At 37.4% G+C, this 13,556-nt stretch overlaps 1 protein-coding gene across 1 annotated transcript in view; it reads right to left on the bottom strand.

Annotated features, from left to right (window-relative positions):
* LOC142383899 (voltage-dependent calcium channel subunit alpha-2/delta-1) overlaps positions 1–13,556 on the bottom strand; it is a 75,146-nt gene that overhangs the window by 45,914 nt on the left and 15,676 nt on the right. Inside the window, exons 4-6 of the mRNA XM_075469716.1 lie at positions 8,657–8,716; positions 7,943–7,978; positions 6,956–7,085 (exon numbers count right to left, since the gene is read on the bottom strand). Coding sequence (XP_075325831.1) covers positions 6,956–7,085; positions 7,943–7,978; positions 8,657–8,716 — 226 coding nt within the window. The remainder of the gene's footprint in view (positions 1–6,955; positions 7,086–7,942; positions 7,979–8,656; positions 8,717–13,556) is intronic.

Genomic DNA, 13,556 nt, shown 5'->3' on the forward strand with positions numbered 1-13,556 from the left:
TTTGATGTCATGCCGACTCTACATCTAGTAATCACTTTATCTGTGTGGGACATCACAGGTGCAATATAATTCACGATGAAACATAACATGAATCAATATAGATTTCTGGAAGATAAGTTGATAATTTTTTACTAAAACAATCTGGAAAGTAAATTCTTCCACTAAGCGTTAATTCAGTACATACTAATTTCTTTCAATAGACTTAAGCTAGAGATGAAAAACTGTTTTCACAGAAGGATTTTATTTTATTTTTCACTCATCTTATAATGGATTTATTTCACCAATCTATATGCAACAGAATAATGTCAGAAAACACACAAGCTACTGAGCTGAGTGTGTGACTGTTGGGATACTATTAGAATTATTGAGTCTCTTGCTGATGCTCATTGCGAACTTTACTTCACACACATTAGGAAGAGCAGCCAGATTTTTTAAATATTTGTTTATTCAGATCAGAGGATTTTATGTCTGAGAAGTGGACTGTTTTGTGCCTTTAATTAAGAGATTCTTTTGTCCGGCCCATATAGACCGTGTATTGAAAATTGATAAAGTCATCCAGTGTTAGGTGGGAAGGCAATGTGGAAGTGCTTTAAGGCTTTAGTAGAGCAGTTCCAATGGATGACATGACAGTGGTGTCTACATGTCCATCTCTGACATGCATTCCCTGTTCTGACCACTTAAACATGAAGTCCTGATTAAAAGAGATTTTAACTGATGGTTGTCCCACTATGGAGTCCTCCTGTCTCCATAGAACAACTCTGAATCCCATCTCTTGTGTCCTTTCCCAGGTTGCGTGTGTTATTGTTGAATTCTTTGAAAAACCAAGGAGTAAACTGTAGCAAACTGAGCGAAAGGTTTTTTTTAGTTCATGCAATTGGAAGAAAGAAATTACAAGAAATTCTCCAATTTATTACACAGAAACTTAAATCTATATATTTTCAGTTTTTCTAAAACAGGGAGCACATTAAACCAGCTGAGATTGTAAGTTTTTGCACATTGGCAGAAGAGAAAAGACTAGATTAGAACAGATGCTGGACCACACAGATCATACCAGACTATAATTTATGCACAGTCTCCTAACTACTATTCATACTAAACCTGCTTTTTAATGTCAATCAATTGTTTTTCTTGCACAATTAGGCCTTTGTATGCAGAGATATTTTACTAGGTACAGCTGGTAAAGCTCACACATGTGCGTATCTGTGACAACATTGAAAGTATAGTGTCCTACCACGTAACAAACATCCACTTAACCTATTGCCACACCTGAGGTGATATCTGAAAAAAACCTGAATAAAAAAATAGAATAAAATAAGATAAAGGCTATGGGCTACTTCTGCGTTCAATCTGAATGAGCCTAAATGACTGTTCTATTCCGTTGCTGCATTATGAGTGATTCTACCATTACTGCAAATGAAAAAAAAAAATGTTTTATTCTAAAAGCAGAAATTATGTTGGCAATATCACCTTTGACTAACCTTTTTTATTATTATTTTCGTCTGTTTTGTTGCTGTTTCGTTCTGTTCTTCAGGAAAATTTAACCAGCTATTTAAAATGCTATCCATAGTGACATATATAATAATTTATGCTCCTCTAAATCTCTAAATAATTTTTTTTAAAAAGTCCTCGGTTGTCGGCAATGAATACTGCACTATACTGTACAAGCTACTGTCTCTGTATCCATTAGATTCAGCTATTTTCTCCTCTGTTTATCACTATCTGTGTCTCCCTCTCACACTTAAGTCCGTCATTGTGGACAAACAGATTTGGCATTTGTTATGTCTCTGTCATTTGAATGTCTCCATCCTGCCCAGTGCTCCTCTCACACACGTGATGCTGATTTCATAAACTCAGCACCCACTTTATCGAGAAATTCAATTTTCTCTTCCGCAGCAAAGGCTATTCCTGGAACATTTATAGAGGGTATGAGATCAAACTGAGAGTTGAAACCTCAACAACATATGCATCTTCTGTTTCTTTTTCCTCCTGCATGTGTGTTCATATCTGCAAAGCTCAAAGACACACACTTTTCTTGCCATTTACCATGTTCTTCTTTGATTATATTCATTCTTTAGTTTGTTTTCACGAGCACACCTTTCTTTACTGTGACTCTATCTCCAATACATCCTAAAATCTTGTCTTAACCTCAAAATAAACTTGCAGGGACTGGATTTTCAATAGCATTGACAGAGACTGTTCACCTCACACACACACACACACACACAGCCTTTAGTGCTGGATAGGTCTTAGAAGCTCAGAGTATCTATGCATACTTATTACCAGCTACCAATAAATAGCATCTTTGAGAAGAGGGGACTGTGATGAGTCATGGCACCCTGCCCAGATTATGGCCACAAAGGTATCGAAGGTAAAAAAATGACAAAGTTAAAAAGAAACCTTTATTTTCAAACAAAACCTGACATGTATCCATTCCCAGCCCTGTCCCTCATTTGTGCCCCTGTGTCTGGGGTCATCAGAAAGGTTATGCACATAACCTTGGAGCCAGACGCTTCCCCAGCAGGCTGAAAACCATGCTGAGGAAGTCACTCCATCCTGCTGCCCCTTCAAGTCACTGCTGACGCACTATATTCTACTCTACACTAATTATTTTCCTAACTCTCCAAATACAAGCAAGCAGAGATCCAGTCTAACATAAAAACAGAAAAAGTATTCAAGCACAAGTTAACAAGCAATGAAACAGTCTAATGGTTAGTAAAACTATCCTGTACCAGATTCATTATTGCAGCCCAGCAAGAACCTCTGTTCTAAAGATTACATTCCTAAAATGTAAAAAGACATGTAAACGTAAAAGAAAAGCTCTGATACTTACATCACATGGCCTGAATTATGTAGAATTCAGGCAACAGTTAAGATATTCAGCAGACTGGCCTTAAGTCACTGACATTCAACTTGAGCTGTGCTAATGTCACAGAGACTCAAGAGAACCTAGTTTTTCTGAGCCACTCAAGGTAAATGTCACCACATCGTGATTAAATGATCAGATATGTGCTTTTATAAGAAATAGTTCACCATCACTCTGTAATAGCAAAAACCCTCCCTCCCAGGACCATGCACTGAAAAAAAGACTTTTTGGTGAAGTAAACTCTATTAGAGTAACTGTCATAATTTCTACCTTGTATTTTTAAGATTCAGTAAGAACTAGAGCTTCTTAAGTAAAATTAAACATTTTATTAACGTAATACATGAATTATAGGGGAAGAGTAAGTTTTACTTAGGTTTCCTCATACAATTTAAATGTTTAATAGTTGTATGTACATAAACCTAGAAACACTACATAAACTTTACTCTGAAAGTGTTTCGTTAAAATCTACTAAGTTACTTCATAACAGCAAATACTACAGATATATAAAATTTACTTAAAATTTTGAGTAAAATGATGTTCCTGCCTATGAAAAACAAGTAGAGTTTACTTAATTTGTTTAAATAAATATAACTTAAAACTTAGATGTAATTAAGTAAATGTTACTTAATATCTTCAAAACTGTTGCATTTTATGGTAAGTAAAATTTACTTGATACTGGCAAGTGAGAGTTACTCATTGCAGCATTAAATATTACTTAAATCATTTTAGTGCAAATACTTACAAAGGGTTTTTTAAGTAAATCTTATGAGTTGTTTTTTTTCAGTGTGGGTGCCTGATCTGTGGGGTGAATGTTTCAAAGACATGATTTGAGGGGCTCGAGGAAACTCGTGTTGTGACTGAACAATCAGTGATTAGCTACAGTCAGTATGACCGCGAGAGATTAGGTCGGGTGACACAACATCAGGGGTAAACATGGTAAAAGAAAATCTAAAAAAGTTAGGTGAAGAAACTACGGCCTGCAAAGGGTTATGAGAGTACCATGAGCACCCATGCTTCTGGCATGCAATATCATAACAGCCTCAAGAGAGAGAAGCCACGGAAAGAAACTGTCACTTTTCCTAAACAATCAGACTGAATCCCCAGAGGCTGCTTGTATTGTGCATAATGTAGCGTTAACGAGACTCTTGTCTGTATGACAGCTGTGACTTCTTGATAGAGATCAGTCAGGTAAGTTGGGGTTAAATCGGGCAAATGATCTTGTAGCTCTGCTGCAGATCAGCCATCTGTTGTAAATATCCTTAAATATCCTTTGACTTAAAAGTCCCATACATAAAATAAACCCTTCATAAACAATACAGAAATACGACAACAATGAAAATCTTCTAGTTTGAACTTGGTTCAAGTGTAACCACTGAAAACAGGCCATATAAAAACTGATAAGAATATATAAAATAAATATGTTGGGTTAAGTCAATTCAGAAAAATGCTGAATTCGTTTTGAATGGAATCGCAGAAAATATCTCTCAGTCAGCTAAACTACTTTTGACAGCTTTTTAAAGCTTAACGTTCAGATTGTGTTTAGCTGCGGGCAAAGAAGAACCAAATCAAAGTCATCCCTTTCAAGTAAGTCCTATGTGTGCATAAACAATGATGCCATTTCTCAATCAGTGACTGGCATCATGCAAATCATCAGGTTGGCAGCTTTCAACTTTCTCCAAACCACATACCAAATAGAAGAAAGACTCATAGTTTAATCACAATCCCTTTCTAAATAGTTCAGAATAGATCTCCTTTCTCTCTTGTTTCTAATATTACTTTAAGTTCATTAGACTTTGTTTTCTGGGCAGAATGAATCCTTCAGGATCAGCTCTCTTTGAAGAATGTGTATTTCTGTCTATTGTGTTTCACATTAGGCCATGGCGGAAATACAAAAGAACAAAGCAAAGGACGTAGGCATATTGAACATTTCCCATCATTTTTCCATCATGTTACATTAGCATTTATGATCAGATAATTTGTTGGCTCTGGAAAGAGTTTTAATGTAACACTTAGGTAGCTCACATTAAAGGTACTTGTGCTCATCTACACTCCTTTTTTCACTATTGGGAGGAGCTGCATAGCAAGGAGAGCCCAGTGAGTCTGGTGATATACAAGTGTTAAGTTACAGTAAACTGACAACGAGGCTTTGGGTCAGTTTTTAAACTAAGTTCAAAGTATAATTTCTGTCTAATTGATGTATTTCATAACACAATCTGCCACTATAGACAAACCAGAAACAGTGCAAATGTCCCAGCAGCCTTAGAATATGTTTAAAAAAAATCTCAACAAATCTAATATCCTTCTACAGAAAATTAGATTGTGAGAGATTAAAATAAAATAGATTTTTCTATCATTTAATAATCATATAGAATATTCTCTCCTTGACTCATGTGGAGTGGGTTATGCAGTAAGGTCTACAACCTCACTAAAATAGCGCATTGAGTGTTTAAAGTGTTGTTTGAAAAATTCAAAAAATTCTAAATTAAAAATGTTAAATAAACAAAATCATTATGCTTATGAGAACATTCACCAGCAGATTCAGTGAGTAAAACGTACAGGTAGGGTTGGTAGTTGTTTTAACTCATGTTATCTGTTCAAATGTTTGAAGATGATCTTAAAAGCATTGACAAAAGCAACTTTTAAGTTTGATATTGTTTAAATCATACTGTCATGTTCAGTTCCATCATTGTATTAATATAAATAGATTATCTTCATTTGACTGTGGTCTAGCAGCCTATAGCCTTAAACTGTGTGAAACAATGTAACATTTTAATGAAAAATCAGAACATCTTCATCGTAACTTATCCAGACAAGAGTCTATAGATATTCTTAAATTAGTTGATGTAAAAATGCAGGAAATTTGTTTTTCTTTTTTAATAAACTAAAATGCTCTGAGGTGTCCATGCTTAGGACAATTGCTATTTCAGAGAACCCCACTAGTCTTGCCCTTTCAAATGTGCTCTAACCAAGTGCCTGGCTGAGACAATAAGGCCCTTGTCAGAGTTGCTCAGGTCTTTACGTCTACTTGAACTGGAAAGCATCAAGCTACCGTTCAGTTGGTGAAATGGTGTTGGGAAGCTCATTTCATACATGTCAGTTCCTCTGAGGAGAAATTGAGTTCATTATTCAGTCATTATTCTTTAGTTAAAGTCAGTTCTTCAAACCATATTGTCCTCAACCTGACCAAGAATTTATTTTTTGCCTAAACCTAAGAAAATAATTTCTTAGCCTAAATCTAACCAAACAGACTCAAAAGTAAGGTTCTGCAGAGTAAGATTATGCTGGCGAGAGCAAGTAATTTCAACACCTGCCATGCCAATGCCACATACTGCATTGTAATTGTTTCTCGTAGTTCTCTGTTCATCCATCACAAGTACCACCAGAACAAAAAAAATAATGGTTTCATTACCACAATCAAGGCTTCGGTGTAGCGTAAGTGTAGTGCAAACAAGTTGATTCACAAGGATTAAGCTTGTGATTTAAACAGCAAGTATGAATGATGAGTGTTTGCACAATGTAAGCATAAACACTTTATATTTGTATTATACGTTGAAGAAGAATACAATTTTGAAAAGTTTCATTCTGCCAACATATGCAAAAATGTAAGAACCCATAATAAGCAGTGTCATAGGCTCAAACTCAAATCAGTCATCCTGTTTACTTTATCTTTAATATTTAGTAATTTATTCTGTGGAACAGTATTTTTTTAATTCAGTCCCACAGAACTCCTTATATGGTCGGTAAAATAAATAAATCAATTAATGATAATAACAATAATATACTGTCAAAAATCTTTCTTTGAAATAAAGAGAAGAAATATGGACAGCTCAAGACAATCATCAACCAATTCCATACAGCAGACCTTCTGCTTCTTTACATCCCAAGGTCACACTTGGCTCAGAGACAGCAGGATAGTAGCCGGGAAAAAATCCTATTATACTGTTTCACTTATTTTTAAATCCATTATTTAGCTACGGGCAAGTTAGGTTGTGGCAGAAGCTGTAAACAACATTTCATGATAGGCTGATGTCTCAGCTGTATCCATGGTTACCATTTGGGTTTGTGTATATGTATGTGTGTCTTTGTACTCACAGCCATCATAGATGTCAGTGGGAATGTGGACAGCCGTGTGGTTGTGATCAGTCAATCGTTTAAATAGCAGATCCTCTTTAAATTCTGGTCGAATCCTGTATTTTCTTCCCTCTGTATCATTTGCATCCAGCTGAGAAGAAGAAGAAAAAATTCAAGATCCAGCTAGTAGTTTGACCGCAGGTTTAAGATGTCATATCAAGCCCTTTTATATTATTTGCCGAGGCATAGCCTGTAAAAAACAAAAAAAAAGCAGTAGAATGCTGGTAGAAGCATAGAAAAATTTACACATCCTCAACAAATTCCGTCTGAAGTAATTACATCATTACGGCCAATTTTGCACCCTATATGCTCGCTTTAAAAACAAAGCATTATCGACTATTTGTGTAATGATGTCTTGCCTTTTTCTTTTTATCTTCACCACTTGAAGGGAGGAGCAGCAGATAGCCAGATTGTCTATGGACTAGTGGAGATTTATAACTCCTGCTGTGTATTCGCCAATTTACATCAATGAGAGCAGTAGAGACGGGGAGATATATGGTAAAAAGCATGATGAGATATGAAAGAATGTAGGGAAGAGAGGTAGTGAGGTGTTGAGAGAGAAAAAGAAGGGGGGGCTAGTGTGAACACTTGCTTCCTAATAAAGCAACAGCGTAGCCAACTCATACATCTCATCTGTCAATTAGTGGAGAAACATGGCAGAGACCTCTTCACCTGAAAGATAGTGGGAGGAAAGATGACAGGGAGGAAGCTGCATGGGAAGAAAAGCCTGAATGAGGAAAAAAAGGGGGTACTACAATGAAAAGCTGAGAATGTGGTGAATGGTAGATAGAAAATAAGGGACAGAAGAGAAGATGTGGCAGTGAGGAGGACAAGATAAGGAGAGCGTTGTGTACGTAAACCTTATCCCTGGCCTATGTCTCAGTGTGACCTGTGTGAGGGCTTAAAAAGAAGGAAAGGCAAAAAGACAGAAGGAAAAAAAACACTCACGTTGTCCTTTGCGTTGTAGTAGGCAATTTCATCATCCTGTAAACAAGTCACAAAGAAGCCCAAATATTAATTTTAGGATGTTTTGAGGTCTTATACAAAGAAGTATTCCATTTATGTTATCATGAAAAGCTTTATCCATCTTTAAAAAGTGCTTGTTTTTATTTGTTGGCTGGCAACACCATTAATTCATCACACAGTTTAAGGTGCTGATGACACTGGTATGTGCTTCCAGTTAAATGGAAACCATGTTATACTGAGAAGAGTGTTCCTTTTTTAAAACATGTGCTTGTACCAACTAGCAGTTGTAAAGCAACAGTAATGCATTTTCCTGCAATTAACAGGGCATTAAGGTTCTTTACGGCTTTAACACAAATCTTATACTCCCTGCAGCAAGTATCTTTCCTGAGCACCACTTAATCTCATTCAAAACTCACTCCCACTGAGGCTTTCAGAAAGCCACATATCTGTCCATCTGGTCATAATGTGTAATAATACTGTGTATAATGTTCAATAAACCCAATTACCACTGGAGCTGTACTCATTGCCAATGACAGGCATCTGCAACAGATTAAAATATTCAGACAAAGAAGTAAATGTAAGTCTGGACTACATGCATGGCTATTTGCATTTCATGAGTGTTTCAAGGTTTTCTTCTTTTTTAAGTTCCTAGTGTATGTGCTGTGGTCTGTCTTTATCTTTTGCTTGTCCTGTTACCTCAAACTCGTCTTTCCACCCATGCTCCATCTGGAACACTTCAGCAGCTGTGGCCAATTTCTGGGGAGACAAATGTGGCAGTGATTCATATTGGAAAATGCTCCGAGGTTGTTTTGATCAGAGCGTCTGCAATTTTCTGGAAAAAGTGTGTATAAGACACATTAAAAAGCACAAGAAGACCATCCCAGAGACAGAGAAATTATTTGAATCTCATTTGCAGTGCTCAAACTACAGGGCTATCGCAGTCTTGCAGAATTCACTGGTCACTAAAGGCCACACCGCCTTTGTGAATGTCAGAATGAAAAGGTTGAAACATACGAAAATGTCCATCTGTGTGTGGGTGTGTATTCGAAAGTGTGAACAAGACGGGGTGTGTGAAACAAAGAGTGAAATGAAGAAGACATTGTGGTCAGCACCAGGATGGTGGCCAGCTGATCACCAGATAAAGTCAAGAGCAAATGGATTACCCACTGAGAGGCTGTCGATCAAACTGGATACTGCTAAATAAGGATAAGGATAAGAGGAAGAGTATATACATGCAATTTACCTAAACTTCCCAGCTACATAGCCATACATTCATATAAATGAGAAGCAATAGATGAAACAATAGTGGTCACAGTAGAGAGCTACAAAAGTAAAATATAAGCAATGTAAGGGGAAGATTTTATACATAGCGTCACACTGCTAACCAATTACATAACCTGGACAAAGCTTCAGGCTGATCAAATTATCTTTCAAAGTATGATTCCATCCTATTTTGTCATTTTCTTGTCAAGAAAACAATTAGCCATAGGACAAAAGGGGGTTCTGTGATCTAGATGCTGTTTGTACATAAACAATTTTGACCATCACTGCATACAATTCTAAGGGTCCTGCTTGGTTGTTAGAATAAAGAACCAAAAGACCCACAGTAGGCAGAGAAGCAAAAAAAAAATTGGAACCTTTGCAGAAATCTGTGCACATGTTCACCCAGGTAAATACAAAGAAAAATAAGCTTAACCTGGTCATGGCCTGTCTGCCTGGTCTCTACTGGGTCATAACAACCATGCAGAGAAAAGGAATGCTCTTAAAGAAAACAATCCCTCGAACTTGTGACTTCCTTCACAAAAGTAATGTTACAATTGATACAGAGAAACACCAGTCAGGAAAGCATTTTGAAGAAATAAAAGCAATCTGAACATGTACCAAAAAACTACTTTGATGACAGCATCTCTCCATGATCTGCATCTGCTGGGCTGTCACAAAGGAAAGTATGATAGGTATGTCAGATCTAAATAAGATGTTTATAGTATCTGTTTTTTTTTTCTTAGAATGGATTTGGAAATGTATCGTTGTATCCATGACCGTTGCTGCCGGCAATCACTCCATTCTTAAACAGTGCCTTGGCCTTCAGTCATTGGAACTGTTCCAGACCTGTCTCCACCTCCTCTGCATTGGATGGAAACATAAAAATATACACTTCATTCCAGTCATAAACAACCAAACACACTCACCAACAAACACAAAGTAGTGATGAAGTTATCATGCATGATCTATCTCATGTACTAAAATAGCATATTGTCTTTCTATATCATGTTTTCCTTCTTGTTGGTCAGATGTTCAACATTCAAGATAACACTTGTTATCTTCAGACACTACAGTGTGTAAACTACTTTACAGATTCCATATGGCTATTTACATCTGATCAGAGCTCTATTTGAATTAAAACACTTATTTGACTAGGAGCCCATCATGGTACAAAAGTAGAATGTGCAATCCTGCTTGAGGTCACTTGCTGATTATATGCTTCTGTGCTACTGGTACCTCTGCACCTCCAAGACCAGCTTTTGTAAAATTACAGTTTGCTGCTTATTCAAGTGTTAAAGAAAAAATTATGTGAAGAAAGCCAAGGAAGAATTGTGTGGGTCGCATTATTTTTAGATGACTAAATAAGTTAGCAACCCCTCTTCTACATATCGTGATATTTAATGACTTTTTCAGGAAATAGCTGGTTCTCTATCACTTCATCCAATCCCATTTCTTTCCATAAGTGTATCAATAGAAAAAGCTAATATCTAAGATTGAAAATGCACTGCCTAAGGGACAGATAGGCAAGCATCCTGAAAAAGACTATGTAAGGCACGTCTTCTTTTTGGGTTGATGTCAAACATCAGCCATGTAACATCATATCAAGTTGTATATCAGGTTCGCTGAGCTTTATCACTCGAGCATACATCCAGGCTGTTCTCAAAATATGTTAATTTTCTTAAATTCAGAACCACGCACGTAAGACAATTAATAATTCCTAGCACATTGCTGTATGTGATGGAAAAGATAAGTATCAGCAACAGCTGTTGAATGTTTGATACAGCACACATCATTTTTAAAGCAATTTGTCTGACAGTTATAATTTGAATAGAAAGATCTTGTTTTGTTTGAAAATTCCCTATCCCCTTACACTGCCTGCATATGAGCTCACACATGCAGATCTGCAGATATATACACTCACAGACTGACAGAGTTTTTAAAAATTCATGACAGGACTTTGACGAGGCTCCTCTCCCCTCTGGAAGACATGGGGGAGGGTGGGAATGTGTGTGTGAGCAAAGATACCTATTACTCCTCTTTTTTTCTCCGTATCCTTCTGTATACCTCTATTTGTCAAACATATACTCATAGACATTGTCACACAAACCAAACGAAAACAACCACACAGTCAGATGAGCTCTAAAGAGTCCAGATTTTATTATACGTCTTCAAAAGTGACAGCCAATCTCTCTGATTTAGCATAACAGTTCATTACAGAGCTGTGGCCATTAGCCTTTTTTTTTTCCAATTGATTAGAAGTCAGTTAAAAACAAATTCAGCATTCCACTGTTTTACTTCATGGAAGTGCGTAACAGTTTCTGTAGCATGTTTGATCTAACAGCCCATTAGCCTCCCTTTCACTTTTCATGAAAGCTCTACACAATAATGAGTCCACTCTTTCAATGGATTGCCATTGGAGACCTGAAAAGAGTCTTTACTCCCCTTTAGCTTTACGGAGTACAGGGTTGCTTGTATACAGCGAAGCTGGACACTGGGTCTATAGCAGTGAGGTGGCAAAGAGGCTTATGGAATGAGTTGTTTCAATGAGGAAGGGGAGCACAGAGGTGAGGGAATCCATAACATGATGTAATTAAAAGCAAAAATTAAATTAGGGGCATTACAGCATGAGTGTGAGCACATATGTGGGTGAGGTATAAGGTTATTGGGAGTTCAAAAGGCTCGGGGGAGGAACCTGTTCTGAAGAATCTGACTGTTCTGCTCCGAATGCTACAAAACCTCTTACCAGAGACAGCAGTCCGTGGTGGGGATGGGTGGGGTCACTGGCAAATTTGTGAGCTCTGGTCAAACAGCAGCTGTGTGCAATGGGCTGGATGGATGAAAGTGTGAAATGTACGAGATCATTTAGCAACTGCCATGCAACACAAAACCTGGAGCCAAGTTGTGCTAACATTGGAATCCTGAAAGCACAATAAAGATATATTCCTGCCATACTCTTACCAGTCTTATCATCATTCTGATAGGGCAGCCCAGCAGCCCACCATGCACTTAGTGAGAAAACAGAGCAAAGCTGAAAGGATGGGGAAGATGAGAGTAGGCTAGCCTCCACTAAACTTCACAGATCATCTTAGAGTCCTTGTGTGTACGTGTGAGTGTGTGTGCTTGTGTGTGTGTTGGGTGGGGGGTGCGGGGGTATTGCTTTGTTGTCTCTATAGACAACAAAGAACTAAAAGATCATTAGCACCCACACATAGTCTACGTTTTCCCTTCCTCATTTCTGACAGCATGTCCAAAACCCTGAATACTGGTTTTCTATTTTGCCATGTGTTCCAGCTCAAAGGGATGAGAAGAAAGTAAAAATGAGGCAGGCAATATGGGTCAGTGTGAGGGAAAATTAAAAAGACAGGTGTCTGAGAGAAAGAGAAAGAAAAAACAGTCCTGACTCAGTGTGATCACAGTCTTCAAAGTTAGCTCATTAAAAATGTCCCTCTTTCATATCTAATAAACAAATACCCTGTCTGTGTCAGAAAGAACAGGAGAAGGAGAACACTAATATAAAAAAAAAAAAACATTAAAGGAAAAGGGAAACAAAAGGATGAAGGAAATTACAGTGGCAGTAACAAATAGAAGAAAAGCAAGTGTAAGGTGTTTTTAGATAAGAGTGGACGGGTGGAAGAGCACAATGAGACATAGAGGTCAAAGGGGTTGATTTCTTAATTCCTGTTTGACAGAGATGTCACAAAATGACAGGAGATGGTCAAATGCATGATACAGTAGCCTGGAGAAGCATGGCAATATAAAAAGTCGGAGATGCAGTGATCCACAGAGAATAAGGCAAGATGAGTAAAGGGAGGTAGCATGAGACAGAAAGCAAGAGCTGAGGTATCAAGAACCCATAGGACGGTGTTGCTGCTCCATGTGGCTTCTCTTAGGGGCCAGCAATACTTCTGATGTGAACAGAAAATCTATAGCTGTTTCACATCTAATTTGTTCCCTTTGGCTCTTTGGCCCTTATGGATCTCAAGAAAAACTGTTATCATTTGCTCTAATCTGTACAGCTTTTTGTGCAGTATATCACCTGACCAAATTTCAAAGAAAGTCCTTGTTTACAACACAGAAACAGTGAGAATTGTGTTCTTGCGAACAAAAAAGAGGACAAAAAATAACAAAGGAAAAACAATTTTCAATAAAGGATTTCTCATTTCAAGTTAATTGGTGTCTCTAAAAAAATTCTCGCCCATTGACCGCTGGGATAGGCTCCAGCCCCCCCGCGACCCGACCGACAGATTCAGCGGTATAGAAAATGGATGGATGGATGGATTTCTCATTTCTGACTAATTGGTTTGTTTACATATAATCAACCAATTACTCAAAC

This window comes from Odontesthes bonariensis, chromosome 7 (assembly GCF_027942865.1).
Source record: "Odontesthes bonariensis isolate fOdoBon6 chromosome 7, fOdoBon6.hap1, whole genome shotgun sequence".
Lineage (NCBI taxonomy): Eukaryota > Metazoa > Chordata > Actinopteri > Atheriniformes > Atherinopsidae > Odontesthes > Odontesthes bonariensis.